Source organism: Trachymyrmex septentrionalis, unplaced genomic scaffold (assembly GCF_001594115.1).
Source record: "Trachymyrmex septentrionalis isolate Tsep2-gDNA-1 unplaced genomic scaffold, Tsep1.0 scaffold18, whole genome shotgun sequence".
Taxonomy (NCBI): domain Eukaryota; kingdom Metazoa; phylum Arthropoda; class Insecta; order Hymenoptera; family Formicidae; genus Trachymyrmex; species Trachymyrmex septentrionalis.
Window position 1 is genome coordinate 544982 of NW_017304969.1, and position 18211 is coordinate 563192.

At 37.0% G+C, this 18211-nt stretch overlaps 1 protein-coding gene across 1 annotated transcript in view; it reads right to left on the reverse strand.

Moving 5' to 3' along the window:
• Nucleotides 1-507: 507 nt before the first annotated feature.
• Nucleotides 508-18211, reverse strand: part of LOC108746593 (cilia- and flagella-associated protein 58-like) — a 78201-nt gene continuing 60497 nt past the window's right edge. The window contains exon 3 of the mRNA XM_018483455.1: nucleotides 508-783. Within this exon, the coding sequence (XP_018338957.1) occupies nucleotides 508-783 (276 nt within the window). The remainder of the gene's footprint in view (nucleotides 784-18211) is intronic.

Below are 18211 nucleotides of genomic sequence, written 5' to 3' on the forward strand. Positions count from 1 at the left end.
CTCACACCTCAGCAGTTGTGGTCGCAAAATTAATGGAATTAGGATTCCAACTCGTCTCACATCCCCCCTACTCTCCAGACTTGGCTCCCTCGGACTACTATTTGTTCCCCAATATGAAGAAATGGCTGGCGGGAAAAAGATTTTATGGAAACGAGGACGTGATTGCAGAAACAAATGGCTATTTTTCAGACTTGGACAAATCCTATTATTCGGAAGGGATCAACAAATTAGAGCAGCGTTGGACGAAGTGTATAAGCCTAAAAGGTGACTATGTTGAAAAATAAAAAAAGTTTACCCCAAAAAATTAAGTAGTTTTTATTTTTGCACGGATTTTTCAAACGACCCTCGTATAACCTATCATATAAAATTAATGTTTTTTCTTATACATGTATATCTTTTCATATGCATTATGAATAAAATAGTTTATAAACTTCACAAAAACAAAAATCATAAAATATTCTTAATTGATAAAAGCGTTTTATGATTATTTTATTAGACGTATTTGTTTTACTTGCTTGCAGAGGAGTCCGTGATACAATTAATTTTTGAACTAAATGTCTTTATCTTGAAGCCGCCTCCATAAAATTTTTTAGTACCTACCAAAATATCTGGAAGCATATTTTTGTAAGTAGACTTCAAGGTCATTTCTTTAATTTTTTGGAGTTGCCTTTTTTGTGCATGAAATAATTTCATCAACTCGCACATCTCATTGGTCATTGTTGTCATGTCATCTTTAAATTCGTCTACTTGCGACTCGTACATATTCAGCTCCGCGACGAGACACTAGAAAGAATAAGCGTTCAATTGTAACAATAGCCTTAAGAGGATATTAAAATCATCTGGTTTATCGACTCAATAAGATTGCATACATACAATATATATCGTTACATAGGGGAGACCGGGGCTCGTTAGCATAAGAGGCAAATTGGCATTCCGTTTATGTATTTATGATAAAGAAAACAATAGAAAAGTTACTGCAAAATGTTTCTTTTTTAACGTAGGCACTTCTTCCTAAGTTTTATGTAAATCAAACAAGATTTTACAATAGAAAATTAATAGAAAAGATATACAATAGAAGATCAATTTCAATAGAAAAAAAAAGTTCTGATTCAAGAACAGGCAAGTAAATTTTTGAGCACTTAAAAATTTCGTAATCACTACTAATTTAATAATGACAGATGATTCACTATATATATTTCTGTAATGAATACCGATACTTAATTCTGTAATCAATATTGTTTTCTTTATTCTTATTTAATCGATAGAGAAGATAAAGATCTAAAAAAAAAGTATTATGCTTTCATCTTGGAGCCCTTGGGGCTTACTTAAAGAAAACTTATTTCATTACAACATAACTGAAAAATCTTTCAATGTTATGTCTTTTATCTTAGTCTGTAGTTTCTTAAATTTGAGAAATGTAATTCGTTATGTCTCGTGATGGTGTGTCGTGTACTACTCAATGTTCCATCGATCATCAAAATATTAAATCTTGTTTGGATTTTTCTGCGAATTTGTTGCTAAATAATGTTATGCAAAGTTTACTGTCAATTTGCTGTCAATTTATCGCTATACAACAAACAAAGACTTGCTACCAATTTGATGCCAATTTGTATAAATACATTTGCTTGTATTTTGTCATCAATTTGCTACCAAATTGTGACATCAAATTTTGTTACATATTTACTTGCAAATTGCCGAGATTATTTGATATATCAAATCTTGCTGCCAATTTGGATCCTTTTTGCTAACAAGATTTGCAGCAAGATTTTACAAGATCAGTTTTCGACAAAGGTCTAGCAAGATAAGTATGTGTATGCTGCCCCGCATTTATCTCGAAATTTTTACCATAAATTAGCAAAGTTGCAAGAATGAATTTCGCAAAATATTATATTTGAAAAAATTTTATATGGGAGTTATATGAGTAAAATTAAAAATCGACAAAACGTATTTCTTTTTAAATAAATAAATCGATTTTAAAAGAAAAGTATGTTATGGGATTTAATGGTGCGATGTTTAAAAAAATTATGAAAATTGTTTTTTTTTCAATAAAAAACGGTTGCAAAAAATTTTTAAGGTTCTTAATATTTTTTTTTAATAGAATGTACTTGAGGTACTAACTATCATTTTTTACTAAAATGATTTTCGACTTATTTAGTATAATACATTTAATTTTCAAAACAATCGGAAAGGTAGTACATAACTTAAAATAATGAAGAGTTTGAGCGTGCGGCGTACAGTTAGTCGGGTGTTGCATGAGATTCGGCTACACATATTATACTAAATTCAGCTATGTACTCAGTAAACGAGAATGGATTAAAATGGATTGAAATTTTTTTCTATCCGAATGCGTATTTTAAATAGCGAATACTTTTTTTTAGATTTAATTGGATTCAATTGGATTCAATTAGATTCAATTGGATGCAATTGGATTGAAAAACTGCATTTTCTACTCAAAATTTTGAATTGAACAGTATTCATATGCACAAAAAAGCTAATATTATTTTTAGGCATAGAGATATGCTCCATGCAATTCCTATAAATGAATAAAAATGCATTTAGGATTGAAAAGTATTCATTTTAATATTCATGAATTAATATTTCTGAAAATCTGAATCCATTTCAATTCATTTCAATCCATTCTCGTTTGCTGGGTACACATGCTTATGTGAGAACTTGCGAAAAAATTGAGAACCGTCTCTTACTTCTTTAATTTTTTTGGCAGCGAGTAGTTCTCTATCTTGCTGTTTATATGAAATATTTCCATGTTCATAGTAGACGTATTTTAGTTTTTCACGCTCTGTGTCACGTGAATCACCGTAGAGCACTATCAGCTACCATATGATTATTAATGTTAGCGTGGTTACCATTATTGTTTAACTTTAACGCTTGGTGAATTTTTCAGTAAGCCCACTCACAACGCGTCTTTATATACGTAACACTAATAATACTTGTCATATTGGTACTTTTTTGCTATTTTATTATTTTGCATTTGATTTGACTTGGTGCAGTAGAAAATGTCTGCGTCACTAACGAATCGTAAATACGCTGTGTGTAATAAGTTTTAGCATAAAGTACCTGATGAAAAGAAGATACTTAAAATTAGAGATGAAGTAATTCATTTTGGAATTTCAACGACCAATTGTTGTTCATAACATTTTATGTAGAAAATGATAAGTTTTCTAGTATAAAAAAAGCAAGCTTGATATTGAAGACAAAAGCAATAAATAATCAACTTCTAGTAATCCAACAATCAGTGGATTTTAAATCTAAAGTAAACAAATCGAATGATGAACTAATTGAAGTTCAAATCCAGCGAATGTTTAGATTCACAAGTTGTGCTGTAAAAAATATCACTGTCCAAAAGAAGCGCGTATATAGTCCTTCATTAAGATGAAGCTTTCTATACCAAGCTTTATATATAGTACAAGTTTCTTCTGAAACGACAGTGATATTTTTTACATCAGAACTTGTGAGTCTAAACGGTTCGGTGGATTTGAACTTCAATTCGTTCATCATTCGATTTGTCTACTTTAGATTTAAGATGCATACTGACTGTCCGATTGTTAAAAGTTGATTGTTTATCGCTTTCGTCTTCAATATCAAGCTTACTTCTTTATATTGAAAAACTTGACATTTTCCACATCAAATATCATGTACAACAATTGGTCGTTGGAGCTCATTACCAAAATGAATTGTTTCATTTCCAGTTTTAATTATCTTCTTTAGTCCAGGTACTTTATGCAAAACTTTATTGCATCCAGAGCATTCAAGATTAAAGAGTTGTGAGTGCACATACATAGTTGATAGTGTTCTACGGCGATTCACACGACATAGAGCGCGAAAGACTAAGATATGTCTCTACTATGAACCTGGAAATATTTTATGTTAACAGCAGGATAGAAGACTTGCTGCAAAAAAAATTAAAGACGTGGGAGACCATCCGCAGTTTTTTCGCGAGTTGTTCTCACAAAAGCATGTGTACATAGCTGAGTTTAATATTAGTAGTGTAATATGTGTTACGTCCAAGCTCCGTATGCATGGAGTTGAGGGGGTGAACGCAACAGGAACCGAATTATTAGACCGATTTGATCGTGTTTAGGCTCCGGACTGCAAGAGAGCAGTGGGGAAGGACTGACGCAAATCGGGAAGCACTTTGCTTCGTCCTGAGGCTCCTAACGAGCCGGGAGTCGAATGGAGGACGAAGTGGAAACCTCAACTCATGCTCCGCTAAACGGACACACTAATCGTACTTTTAATTTAAAGGGCCCAACTGGGTCAGTGTGCCGGGAGAGCGCACTTTAACGTCAGATGTGCCAGTACGTCCCTGACTTTCGGTCATGGAACTTAATCCAAGTGACCTAGCAGAGGGCGAAGTGCAACTGCAGGAGAGCTAATGAATATAAGGAGAGGTTATATTTAAATAAATTGACAACCGAGAGGTTAATAATATAATAATAATACTATAATAAAAGTGATATTTGGTAATACATTTTTCTTAAGTATAAAAATACAATCCTTTGGTTCTCTATTCTGAAATATATACGTACGTATTTATGTATGTGTGAGTATGTGTGGAAAGTATCGTGTGGCAAAAGGGAGGAGTTACGGAGAGGATAGCGAGAGAATAAAAAGAGAAGTAGGTTTTGGTGAGTGGATTTGAGAGGGTTCGGCCTGATTTTCCTCGGATGATGATAGTGTTAGTGGACACGGTCGACAGGGGGGGAACAATTATCGTGAGACGACGGCGACAGATTGAAATTATAATTTGAACGGACTGCAATGTTTTTATTTCCTTGTACATAGGAAGTCAAAAAGGGAGAAAGAAAGAAAAAAAAAGAATAAAAATAAAATAAAAACAAATGAATAATGAAAAAAAGACAAAATGAAATATTGAAATGAATTATCGAAAGAAAAAGCGAGGAGGGAGCCAGAGAATTGAGATATAACTCAATTCTAACTTACTACTGAGATGTTCATCGTTGGAGGTCGTCCGGCCAGGATGTGCAAGGCTGGTGATGTTTCTTTAGCACTGACTCTACTGGAGAAAGGGCTTCGAGAATCGGATGAAGCCTTTTTCAAAGGCCCCGACAACTATAACTTCCCAAAACTCAGAGAAAAATCACTTTGAGGGCCGCGGAACCACGGTTTTTATATTAATCGCCCCCGATTACTTAGATTCGGATTTGTGGAATAGATTTCGTTAACTAGTAGTAGGATTTTTCTTTGCTTTTGGATTGGTCAAGATCTCGGAGGAGGAAAGGATGTTGACCGGAATCTGTAGTGTGGAAAAGTGTTCTCCAAAATTTTACGATCTTAAAATTTATGGGAACACGTGCAGTGCGTCAAGAAGGTGCACATGCATCGTCGCCACGGGACCACCCAGAATCTGAACGTCGTGTGAAGCTCTTCTTAGATTTTGTGATCACGAACTCGTGAGAATCGTCCGCGACTTGACCATTAAAAAGTATCTTGGCGCCGATCTTACGCTTCCAATGACATATTTATTATTAATTTAGCCGCAGTGTCCTAGGGACACAGATTCGGTTTTTTTGGTCCCGCCGCTCGTGCATGCGTATCGATTTTTAGTTTATCTCACAGGAGTGACATTTATGAGGAGATACTGGATTCTTCGTTTTAGTTTTTAGTGAGGGAAAAGAAAAATTTTTAGTCTTCTTTAGACTATAACGCTCCACTTGTGCGCTAGTCGCAGCTATCTTTTTATTTCAACGAATTCCAGATCTTCACGATAGAAAAGAGTCGTGAGAATCCGCTGGACGTAACATGTGCGTAACTGAATTTCATGCAACACCCAACTAATGGTACGTCACACGCTCAAACTTCATTATTTTGATCTATTATATGTATTACCTTTCTCATCGTTTTAAAATTTAAAATATCTTGCACTAGATAAGTCGAAGATCATATATGTATGATATATGTCTATGTATCTATTAAAAGTCTTAATATACATTTTATATCGGAGTAATATGGTAATTTTATCATTATATAATTGTCTTTGCCCTATATGTATGTACATAATTTTGTAGTATCTTAATAATTAATGTCTTAATGACGTTGTTACGAGTGTTACGTCCAAGCTCCGGAAATGGACTTAAAGAGAAGAGGGAATAGAAAGGATGGAGTGTGGAAGGATGGTCAGATTCTTGTCTCGCAGATATCCGCACAGAGACAAATACCGCGAGTCGAACACACCCTTTTTTATGCTCGCTTCGGAATATGGGTCAACGTCCCGTAAAGACGCTATGACATCTGTTTCCTACAAGCGGTGCGATCGTCGGTCCGAATTTCGAGTCAGGGAAATCCCTTTAACTCGGGAATGGACTACGCGCGATCTCTGAAAGGGCAAGGTTTAATGATTGCGAGGTTTTATTAGGGAGTTTAAAATTGAATAACGAGAAAGAGAAAGATAATTACTAGCATTGTTATTATCGTTAACCAAAAGATAAAAAAACACACGGTTATATAATAGACGTATTTATTATAACTAATCTATACATTAATATAGTTACTAATGAGGCAACAGTCTATTCGGTAGCGACCATACACTTTATGTACAATACATTGAGTAATCGGGGAAATCGGATAGGTTTTGCTTAAGGGGGTAGATACGTGTAAAATTTAAAAAAAATCGATGTCGTTTTTATTGGCTTAAAAAATCCTTTGAACTCTCTAGAATAAGGTACAAAAGGTTATAAAGCCCGCCGATTTCTTTTTCATTGAGATTTCGACAAAATGCCGTCGACATGTGCGATGCTGTAGACAAGTTGCGAATTTCAAATTGCAACCAGCGATGTTTCGACGCATCAAAAGAAGACCGAATTGAGAAAAGAACAGCACGATCGGCACTTGAGGAGACTTTTCTTGAGACGGAAGGTGTACTGTATGCAGCAGGAATAGGCGATGACTGGTAAGAAGCCAAAAAAAATTTTTTTCATTGAAAAAATTGATTCCAAAACTTAAAAACGCGTTTTTCTCGAAACTAGGTTTTTATGAACGGTGAACGTGATTTCTCGAGTTCTAATCGATGAATCGACTTGAAAATTTAACCACATATTCTCTGGAATAGTGTTTCTCGGCTAACCGAGGCGTTTTTCGATATCTTTTTTTCTTCAATTGTTATGAACAATAATAGCATAAAATTTCGGCAACAAAAACGCAAAGAGAACTTCAAGAATCTTTTCTCGGCGAAAAAATTAAAAAAAAAAACCTCGGTTAGCCGAGAGCCAATACATTGTAGATGATGATCGTATTTTTTATTTTTGTTTCAGAGCACTCCACGTCAAGATTTCATGTTCACCGTTTGGACCTATGAAGAAAGCAGGAAAGCGCCTACACTAGCGCGACGGTGGCAATTTCGCATATTAAGAAACGAAAAAATTTGTTAAAATACCTTAATCATGAATAAAAATGACTGTCAAAACATATTTCGTGTACAATTCTTATTTTTTTAGAAAAAAAATCCTGAAAATTGACCTGTTTTTACACTCGTTACACGTATCTACCCCCTTAATCTATTTCATGAATGGAAACAGAGGAAGGAGGGAAAAGATTAAAGAAGAATTTCACTGGAACTAGATATGGATTGGCGGAATTCGGGAGGTATACGGGAATAATTTGAGTGTTGGCCGGTGATGGCATTGCGGATTTCTTCAGGATCGAAATAATGAGGGCCAATTGTGTAGGCCCCCTCAAGGATAGATGCGGTAGTAATCCGCAAGAATTGACTGATGAGCGACTTGAAAGTGTCACTCTCTAGGACTCGGAAATAGGTTCTAGGTGGAGGCGGAGGAATTTCCTCTAAAAACTCCACGATGTCCGTGGAGTTCGTCGGGGACGGAATTCCTCTGGAGGAAATTGGGATGGAATTGACCGACGAATCGGGTGTTAGAGGAGGACTGTCGGGAAATATTCGCTCCGTCGGAGCGTCGGAAAACGCGGGTAACAGAGATCGAGGGGGAGGTGGAGTTCGCAGGGGAGGTATAACCTCTAACTGGTCACGGCTAGGTACAGCCGGCGGAGCCGGTGATGACGAGGGTGGTGGAGGCAACTCGTCCTCGGTCGGGCGACTCCGATCTCGAGAACCCCCGACTTTAAAACTCTTCGTCCAGGAGTCTCCGCGCTTGCCAGTAGGCCCAACTTCTAAGCCCCTTATAGAGACGATTTAGACGCGGCACTATGATTTAACGTAAGTTATAGCGTATATTTTCTATATACGCGTGCGTGCGTGCGTGCGTGCGTGCGACGAGATAGTATTCATTTGATTTCATTAATTGTACAAGAGGAGGGGGGAAAGAAGTTCAAAAAAAGACTACTAGGACTAAGAAAGGATGAGGGGAGTGGAGAAGGAAAACAGATATAAGAGCTTCTAATGATTGTCCAGTTATAACACTCCTGATGTTCGGGATCTGCGGTTGGAAAATCTATGGTAAAGGTGTTAGGGAAAAGGAGTTCGGTGGAAATTCGGAACTGAGAAAAAAGGGAAGTTAATGATTGAGGATTGCCATGGTAGAAGTAATAACGAGGATGGGGAGGAGGGACTTCGATTAAGAATTCCACGCTTGAGTTAGCGAGAAAAGCGGGACAAGAAGAAGGGGGAGTGTCAGAAAATATACGTTGGATTAATTGTGACGAGATGGATTCGGCTGGGGAAGGAGTTCCTACGTGATGAATACTATTTTCGTTGTTAGTATCATTGTTAGCTATAACATTAGCATTAGTCTTATTGCTATTACTATCATTGTTTATTTCATCGATGTATGCCTGATAGGCCTCATTTAGAACCCGATAAGCCTCCTTGCAGCGCTGAGTGCATAGGCGTTTAACCGTCCGGGAAAGGCATGTACTTAGTCGATCACTCACTATGATTTTAAAATAAAAAAAACTGTTTAATTGTCTGGTAGGTTCTGCGTAGAAAGAAAGAAGGGAGAGAGTGAAGTTTGTGGATTAAACGGACGTCTAAATAAGGGATATCAATTCCATCGAAGAAATCGATAACTGTGGAAGGATAAGGATAATAGACGAGTTGTGGGAGCGAAAAATTAAGAATGTAGAGACTGAAAAGGAAGTTGTTTAAGAGTTTTCCTACAGAGTGATCTGGTAAGATTTCCGAAATAAGTAATTGAAAAACGAGACTTACTGCTATTCTGCAAGTTTAGGTGTTGAAAATGACTCAAAGGTCCGATTTCCTTGACTGTACAAGGACTCCAAGGGGAGGGTTGATCCAGGGAGGCTCCGGTCGAGTCACACTTATTACTTGACAGTAATAACAAGTAGATCACTCGATCTAACGGATCGCGGCTCATCACTTTTATTACGTGTAGTCGCGAATCGATAGAGTTTCGGAGATGAAGTTTGACTGACAGCGGATCGACAGAGTAATGTTTTGTAGCTGAGTTTTGACTGACCACTGTTCGTGAAGGGCCTTCTTTTTATATTGGCGAGTTAGTGGTGCAGAGCTCGCGTGTGTTACTGGTTTAATCTAGGATTAGGATTAAGGATATTGGTTGTAAAATGGGATACATGTCTAAGACTGGGATATGTGTCTAAGATAACTTCCGTCATCGACCATTTGCCGGATCCATAGTTTAGAGCCACATGTGGCGTTTATTACAGACAACTGCTGTTTTGGTTTATAATTTTTAGTCTATTTACTTCTCCTGTTCCTCGGGATAAAGTTCGCCTATTTGGCACTTGGTTCAAATATCTAATCCAACAACTTCGTCCCGAGTAGATTATTAGTTTTTAGTAGATTATTTGCTTTAAAAAGGCAAATGTTATTCGGCTCGTCACTATTGTAACCTCCTATGGAGAAACAGATGATCTACCGGTGTTACTTGTTAATAATTTATATGGTGATTACGAAAATTCTAATCGAAGAAAAGAACTGTGGAGTTTGGACGTAACAGGGGGATTCTTAAACTTACTTGGCATATCTTATAAATTATAGAGTTTTATCATTATTCTGGAATGGAACCCATAATAATTTTTTCGTGTGTTGCTTCCTACAGCGAAGTACATTGCTACTGCTGCTGCTGCTGTTGGAATTTCCATACAAGCGACTAAAGCAATATTGAACGTGTAAAAATTGCTCTAACCACAAAACAATTGCGAGGGAAAGGATAGTTTTTGCAGGAAAGTAAAATAGATAGGCAGGTTCTAAATAACTATTTGTTAGTGTGTATATGCTGCGCGCGTGCATGCGTGCGTGCACACTCGCGAGGGGTGTCAGGGTTCGAGAGAGGGGAGCTCGTCACTAGAATCTGAGATAGAGGGGTTTTGTTTTTTCTCTCCCACCTATTGCGGCGCTATACTTAACATATTATTCTCTTTTTTTTTCTCGTTGCGCGCTCTCTTTTTCTCTCTCTCTCACGTTTTCTTCTTGCATGCGATTTAATTAAATAGATGTGATATTTAATAATATGATTTAGTAAATAATTATGATAATATTTTAAATTATTAGAAAGTGGCTAAGAATTTTAATAAAGGTTAAAAAATAAAAAGCATACAGCCACAGCTCAAGATGTAAATAAGTTCAATATTATTATTTTAACATGTAGACGTTTCGGTCAAGATTTGACCCTCTTCAGTACATAAAAAATTAAATTAAACAAGAAACATAATTTTATTAATAACAAAATTGACAAATAGTACAATTTTTATATTTCCTATTTCTACAAATTTGTTCGCACTCGATATAAGTAATTAAACGATACATTTGGAACATTGAAGTCAAATCAAATACATAATTCGAACGATGATTGTAACAATTGCAAGTACGCATTTTGTTATTTCTTTATCCGAATTATTCGCAATCGCTGTCATTGATCTGCGATAAAGGTCGTCAATTATATGTATGAATCTCTTCTAGTTGCATAGGTTTTTTTGTATACTTTTTATCTTCAATATAAAAATATAGAACAAGCCGCACGCGAAGAGAAACACAAGTACAGATTTCTATTGTAACACAAATTCAATTTATTAAGTGAGTTAATTGTTATCTTATTTTTTGTATGTAAAGCCATTAATTTACAACATTTGTTCAAAAGAAAGCTAATTAGAGACCTTTCCTAAACTTAAGTATGAATTTGATAAACTTACGTGTATCTTATGGCGCGGGAACTCGTCCAACACTTGAACACTGTGATATATTTTTTAAAAATTTATAAATTGATCTTTACTTTCACAATGCCTCAAGCCCGAAATTGTAGGTCTATTTATAGTGGGAACAAAGGAGAAGAAGAGGGAAGTTAAGAAGAAGGAAAAGGAAGTGGAACAATTTTAGAGGGACTAAAATTATTTTTTAAGAAGAGGGAGGTAAAGGTCTGGAAACTTTTCAGTATTACTCTGTTTATTTAATCCATTTTTTTGTGTTTTAATGTGAATCATTTCAGAAATTAATCTTTTGTAATGTGAGCGTTCAGAATCTAATATTTTTGTATTAAGCCAGTCCATCGCGTGATCAGTTTCTGTGATTCGAGATGACCGAGAGGGAATTGACAGTTTTTTTAATATTATTCATATATTCTTTTATTCGCGTTTTTAATTTCCTTTTAGTCTGTCCCACATACGAATAATTACAATCTTTACAATTGATCTGATATACGACATTCGAAGCTTCATCTTTTTTTATTTTATCTTTTCCAGTTTTTATAAACCTATTTAAATTATTCATCGGTTTGTATACAAATTCAAATTGAAATTTTTTAAGTGCTATGTTGAATTTCTCTGAAGTGTTATTTAAATAAGGAATCGTGAAATATTTTTTCTCATTATCGAAGAGTTACCGTTAGAGTTAATATTCTATTCATTTATGGTATTAAAATTCTTTTTTCTGGAAAGCGTTTTTATTCTATTTTTTATTGTTTTAAATACAAATTGTAGAGGATACCCGTTGCGGAGGAGGGTGTTGATTAAGGATTCGATATTATTGTGATGGAATTTTGGATGGGATATAGGAACATAATTTTGTCAAATAACCCAATCACCACTCCCCTTTTGTATATGGTAGGGTGATTTGAGAAAAAATTTAGGTATCTTCCCGAGTTAGTAGGCTTTGTATGCAAGTCAAAAATAATCCTGCCCTTGTCGTACAAAAGTTTTATATCCAAAAAATTGATTCCAAATTCATCGCCATAATCTATCGTAAATTTTATGCGTTCGTGGTAAGCATTGAAGGAATCCAAGATGTTTGTGATTTGATTAGTAGGCGCTGCTAATAAGATATTATCCACATAACGATAATACACAGGTATGTGAATGGTGAGTGTATTAAAAATATTGTGTTCCAAGTCTTGAATTACTAAATCTGCTAAAATTGGTGATAGAGGTGATCCCATGGGCAACCCGAAAATTTGTTCGTAAAATTCTTCATTAAACTTAAAAAAGGTGGAATTTAAGATGAAGGAAATGGCTCTTTTAAATTCCTGAAAAGGAATAGAAGTATTCTTCTCTATCAAATTCCATCTTCTTAAAACACTCCTCAAGGCTAATTCGATGGGAATGTTGGAATACATTGACGAGATGTTAAACGAAACAATTCGATAATCCTCCGGCAAAGGTAAACCATTTATTTATTTATTTATTTTGTTTTGACTAATTCGTAACTATTTTTTATGTATCCGAGGTTTTTTTCGTTGTTCAAACTTTGTTTAATTATGTCTTTCAAGAAACCTGCTAAATTGTAAAAGGGACTATTAATACATTAGCTTACGATAATTCTAAGCGGAATGCCCTTCTTATGAATTTTAGGAAGCCCATAGGATCTTGGTAGATCACCATCAGAAATATACAATTTTTTATATACAAATTGATCCACAAAACCCTTCGTTTTCCAACCTGTTAACAACGTTCGTATTTCTGTCGTCAATTTTTTAGTAGGGTCTTTGTCTATCAATCTGTAAGTGTCATTGTCATGTAATATGTCATGCATTTTTTCTAAGTAGTTTTGAAAGGTCATAATTACAGTAATTATGATAATTAATTAATTATGATAATATTTTTTATGAATGTAATATAACATAGTAGCTAATTATGATAATATTTTTATTAATGTGATACAAATAGCCAAGCGCACTTTCTTATCGACTAATTCAATACTTATTAAATCATACTACTACTACTACTCAACAGTTATTATTAACTAATTCTTCACTACAAGGAAAGCAAAGGGGAAAGAAATTTAAAACGTATTTAAAAAAAATCTCATATTTTATTTTAAACTTGATATTTCTTTTTGGTGTTGCGACTACTAATTGTCGCAACTTAAATACATTCTGTAACAATTCTTAATATGTTAAATACATTCTGTAACAATTCTTAATATGTTTTACACATCGCATAATATTAGTAACATCTAGATTATTCAAAGAATTTCGTAATCATCCAGAATCTTAATGGCCAAATCATCGCTGTCGAGTATATCCACCAACCATTCGCGTTTTTTACATTTTTTAATGTATACGAGAGCCTTATTCTCATTATCTTCTTTCGCAACAATTACAACCATCGTAATTAAGCGTTTCACCATGCTGTACGGGATCATGCCATCTTCCCATCGCAATCTATAGTGATAAGCACTCAGGCAAGAAGCGCAATTTTCGGATTTTGTTAAACAATTCCATGGCATAGGACATGTAAAAATATAATCAGAGAAAATGGCTTCTTTTCTCAACACCGCCACTTTCTTCGCGATAAATTTCTTTCGAACGATAAATCCTTGCAGATCTACAAACGTTGGTATGGTCATGGCGAACAATTTTTCGAGATTGCGATCGATTTCGATAAATCGTATATTTTATAGCGTGTCGGAGAATGCACTTAGGCGATTTTAAGCACAACGTTGGTTAACAGAATATACTGAACCACGCGATCGTGTATAATGAAACAATAGACTGTAGTATTTGCAAGCAAATTCTCCTTGCAGTCAAATTCTATGCGTACATCCACGATGGAGCTCTTGCGGACTCGTCGCGAGCAGTCAATGACCGCAAAAGGTCCTTTCTCGACAAAACAAGAGCACGTAGCGTTTCAAGGCAGTCGATTCCATAATATGCTTTACGAAAACGCGCGTAAACAGGATGGCGTATCTCTTTTTATCAAAATCCAAATTCAAATCGTATGGATAAAAATCTGAATTTAAATAGAGTTTCACGTTACTCAAATTACAAGCGTCGAACACACTTGCACCTTGAAATATGTTGTTCTTTTGACCAGTCTGCAGAGCAAAGATAACGTATCGCGGCTTCTCGAGCTGAATAGCGATTTTGACGGCCCATGAATGTTTGGTTGTATTTTGTAACAGAGGATTCGTACAAGTCTCACAAGCGAAAACTCATGCTCAGATAACGACCGCTTTCCAATGCTCGTAGCATCGACAGCTTATTTATTTCGTTCAATAATACGTGCGGTATTTGCCACTGCACTTTGAATAATTCAAGCGTCGGGTCTGTCGCCGAATCTACAATTAGACAATTATTGTCATTGCACAATCTTATCAATATTAACTCGTGGTGAGCGACGATCATGTGTTTCTAATCCTTGCAAAAGCCCAACAGCATGTTGAGCGGTTCGCAAAAATTAAAATGTTCTTCTTCTGTGTCAAATCTAGTGTTCTATCAGCTCAATCAAAGATTTGTCATACGTCAGCAACACGTAGTTCTTGATGGTATGTACTAACTCCGATGTTTCTGTTGCGATCAATCTCCACACCGTTGAGCTCGTATTGAATTTGAATTTCATCAAACATAAACGCGACGCAATTACATGTTAATACCTTGGACCACTCTGTTCCTCGTCAGTTCTCCCTCAACATATAGAAAGCTTTCGCATGACGTGTATAAATCCTGTTGCTGTATGGGTATTCTTATTTCATCGCTGTACCCAAATGTTGTATTGGCAAATAAATTGTACGTGTGAATCTCAAACTTTACGATTGTCGGATCATTTTTAATATTTAGAATATCAGTCATCTCGATAGTTGCGTACCGTGAGCCCCAAAGATTTTAAAAATTCAACATTCGGTCTAAGCTTCTTCCTAATGCAGCTGGATAAGTAAATGTTGTCGAGTGGATGTTACCAGCCTCGTAAAGAATGAGTTATCTCTGCGTGCGCTCCGCTTCGTTCAACACGAGCATCTCTTGCGTTATCACTCGTGTAATCTGACAGTAATCTCTTCTCCTAGAAAATCAAGCAATTGTCCGTTTTGATTGACAACACGTATCATTAGATCCATATTGCTCTGTGCGGTGATCAACAAGTAAATGATTCGCATAGGCCTTTCCGATATCTTATATCTCAGCGGCACGCTCGGCAAAAATTCGTGTATTGTATGTGCACGATGCTGTATGCGCCCGCGGTCACGTTACACTTTACGCGGATAATGTTTACGTTTATTATGTTGATCGACACGCCCGATTCGTCTTCGCGGTCGCATACGCTTTGACGAGAATTCCAGCAGCAATCCGACGCTGTTGGGCTTAAAGTTAATTCTGTAGACGCGTCTAATCTTGCATTTCATCGTGTTGTAGTTTGCCCGAAACATTATCGGGTATTCTCCACCCTCGCCATCGTCATCGGTGTTATTGTTTCTATTATCGCATTATGTCGTCAACGGTTTCAAGTGCGTCACGGCGCGGACGTTTCCGTAAAATCGCACGTTTCAAAAATTTGTTTATGTCTCGCACTTCGTACAAATTCTTGGGAATTGTAATTTTCGCGTCGTTTTTGCTGAAATAAAATGTATTGTTCAATTCGTTCACGTTTGATATCGTGTGATAAGTCTCAAAGATCATTAGACCGAGCTCATAGTCGTCGTCACACAACTCTATGGCAGGAAAGTAATTTGCCGTGAGGAAACTGCTCTTCCCGCTCAGCGTAAATGTCAATGACATTACGGAAAAAGCGATGAATACTGAGATTTGCCGGCACTTTGTTGAGTTTTATAAATTCACGCGCATCGACCGTTTGTAAAAACAGCAAGCATATCTGTCCGCAGAAATTTTGATTGTACGTCTGATACGACGTGCAATTGTACTCTGTCGTCGCAACACCGTTCCCGAAATACCGCACCAGTTCCATAGGCGGTCGAAGATTACCGAAACTGTCAAAGTACATTGGGTAGCCTACGTGGTTGTTTCTCTTCGTGTAGGTTATCCAATGAGTACCTGGCCTTATTGCATTGTCCAGATTCACGATACCGCTTTCGTTTCAACGCGCGCCGCTTGTCAGTTTCACGTTACGCATGAAAACACCTCTAAAGTATGGTACGCGCATACATCTCGCGAGCACGTCCAATTGTTCGTTGATTGAGTTGCACCCGAGGGCATTTTATCTCTTTGGCGTTTTTTTTTCTTTGCTGCTACACCGCGTTTGTAGGAGCTGAGATACAATCCGTATTTGTGCGGTAAGATACAGTTCGCGGCCCTGTTCTATCTCGCGATCGTGACGTTGCAACTCTTCGAGCTGACGTCGCGTGGCTTTACTATCGTTTACCGCTTTCGTTACGCTGGCCGCTCCACCAATCAAGGACACAAGCGCGTCCAACATTGGTAGAAACGGTAACGCGCCGCCTCGTTTTGTCATCGTAAGTATCCGCTTTTTTGTCACCTTTTTCCTCGTCATCTTCTTTGGATTCATGCTGATTTTGGTCTTGGCTTTCATCGCTGCTCAGATGGTAGCAGTGGCGACTCTTTCGCTCAGAGCCGAATTTTTTGCAGTGACGCGACCTAGCGCTTTATCGGCGAGCACCTTGTCCGCCGCGTGTCTATCGATGAGATCGTTGCTCCGAGAATACGCACTGTCTTGGCACGCCACATTCAGCGAATTTATGCCTATATCATCTCTGGCTAAACGCTAAGCCGAGTGCCTGGACCGCAAAACAGGGATATGTAACTCAAGAGTAAGTGCGTTTATCGCTCGGTTTAGAAGATCGCCGCGCGATGCCAACATTCATTACAATCTTTTACCTTTGGTGCCGGATCGTCGATGTGCATCCGCTGCCACGACTGATTGTAGTGCTCGTTACAGCGACGATAGGTTCGAACTTCCGGATCCGCTTTCACGTGTTCCGAAAGCTTGTCCCACACATGGTCGATATAGTCATCGTACACGCATAAGAGTACGATCTTCAGTATATACTGCACCTGCTCAGCGCTCAAGCCCTGGATGTTGAAAAGATGACACAGCGCGAGATATAATACATTTTGTTACTGCGCAACTCGCAGATTCGCACGTCTTTAAATAGTCGATCGAAAACGTGCAACCCGTAGTATGAGCATGAAATACGACAACGATATACGTCACAAACTGCGACGTAAAATCGCGAATGATGAGAGGCGGCGTGGAGAAGCGCAAGCACAGCGAAATGCTGTCGAGTATATACGTGCGATTATTTGCGGCCCGTCTAATTGTAATAAAAATAATGTTCTCATAAGCTTGCTCAAGAGTCCGAACGGCGTACGTTTCGAGAATATACGTCTCTTCGAAATCGTTGCAACAGCCAAAGTATTAATATCTCGAAAATTTATTTACGTCTATCGACGAAACCGGTTGCTTTACGTTCTCCAACAACAGCGACGTCGTTCCACCGAGCGAGACGTGCTCAAATTCTATTTTTATCTTTGATGTTGTGGCATGTGACAAGCAAGACAATGCGGTGAGAAAATACTTGCGATGAGTTGTCACACAAACGTCGACTTTTATCTCGTCAGACGTATACGAGGTATACCTAAATATCTGATACGCAACAACACGAACCTGCTAATCCTGTTTACACAGGATGGTATCAACTTGAAACACGTTTGCAACGATAACATGAATACCGATATGTCGTACAATGAATTTTGCGCGTTGTGTCGCAACTGTTGGCGACAAAAATATAGATTTCTAGTGATAAACAAGGACAGTGCGCTTAAGGGGTTACGCCACCCTGACGGGACTAAAAACACGTTCAATTTCAATAATTTTTTTTGGCGCTGATACCGCAAATTAATTTTTTTCTTTTTTATTTTCAAATTGTATATGCTTTTAAAAGTATGTAAAAAAAAATCAGTTCAAAATTCTGAAAATTGGTTAAGATAGGCGTATTTTGGTCCGGGTTGATTTTTGAAGGCGCCCTTGGTGGTGTAACATCCACTGACGACATTTTTCTGAAAAAAAAAACAAAAAATTTTTTTTTAAACTTTAATGCAATACG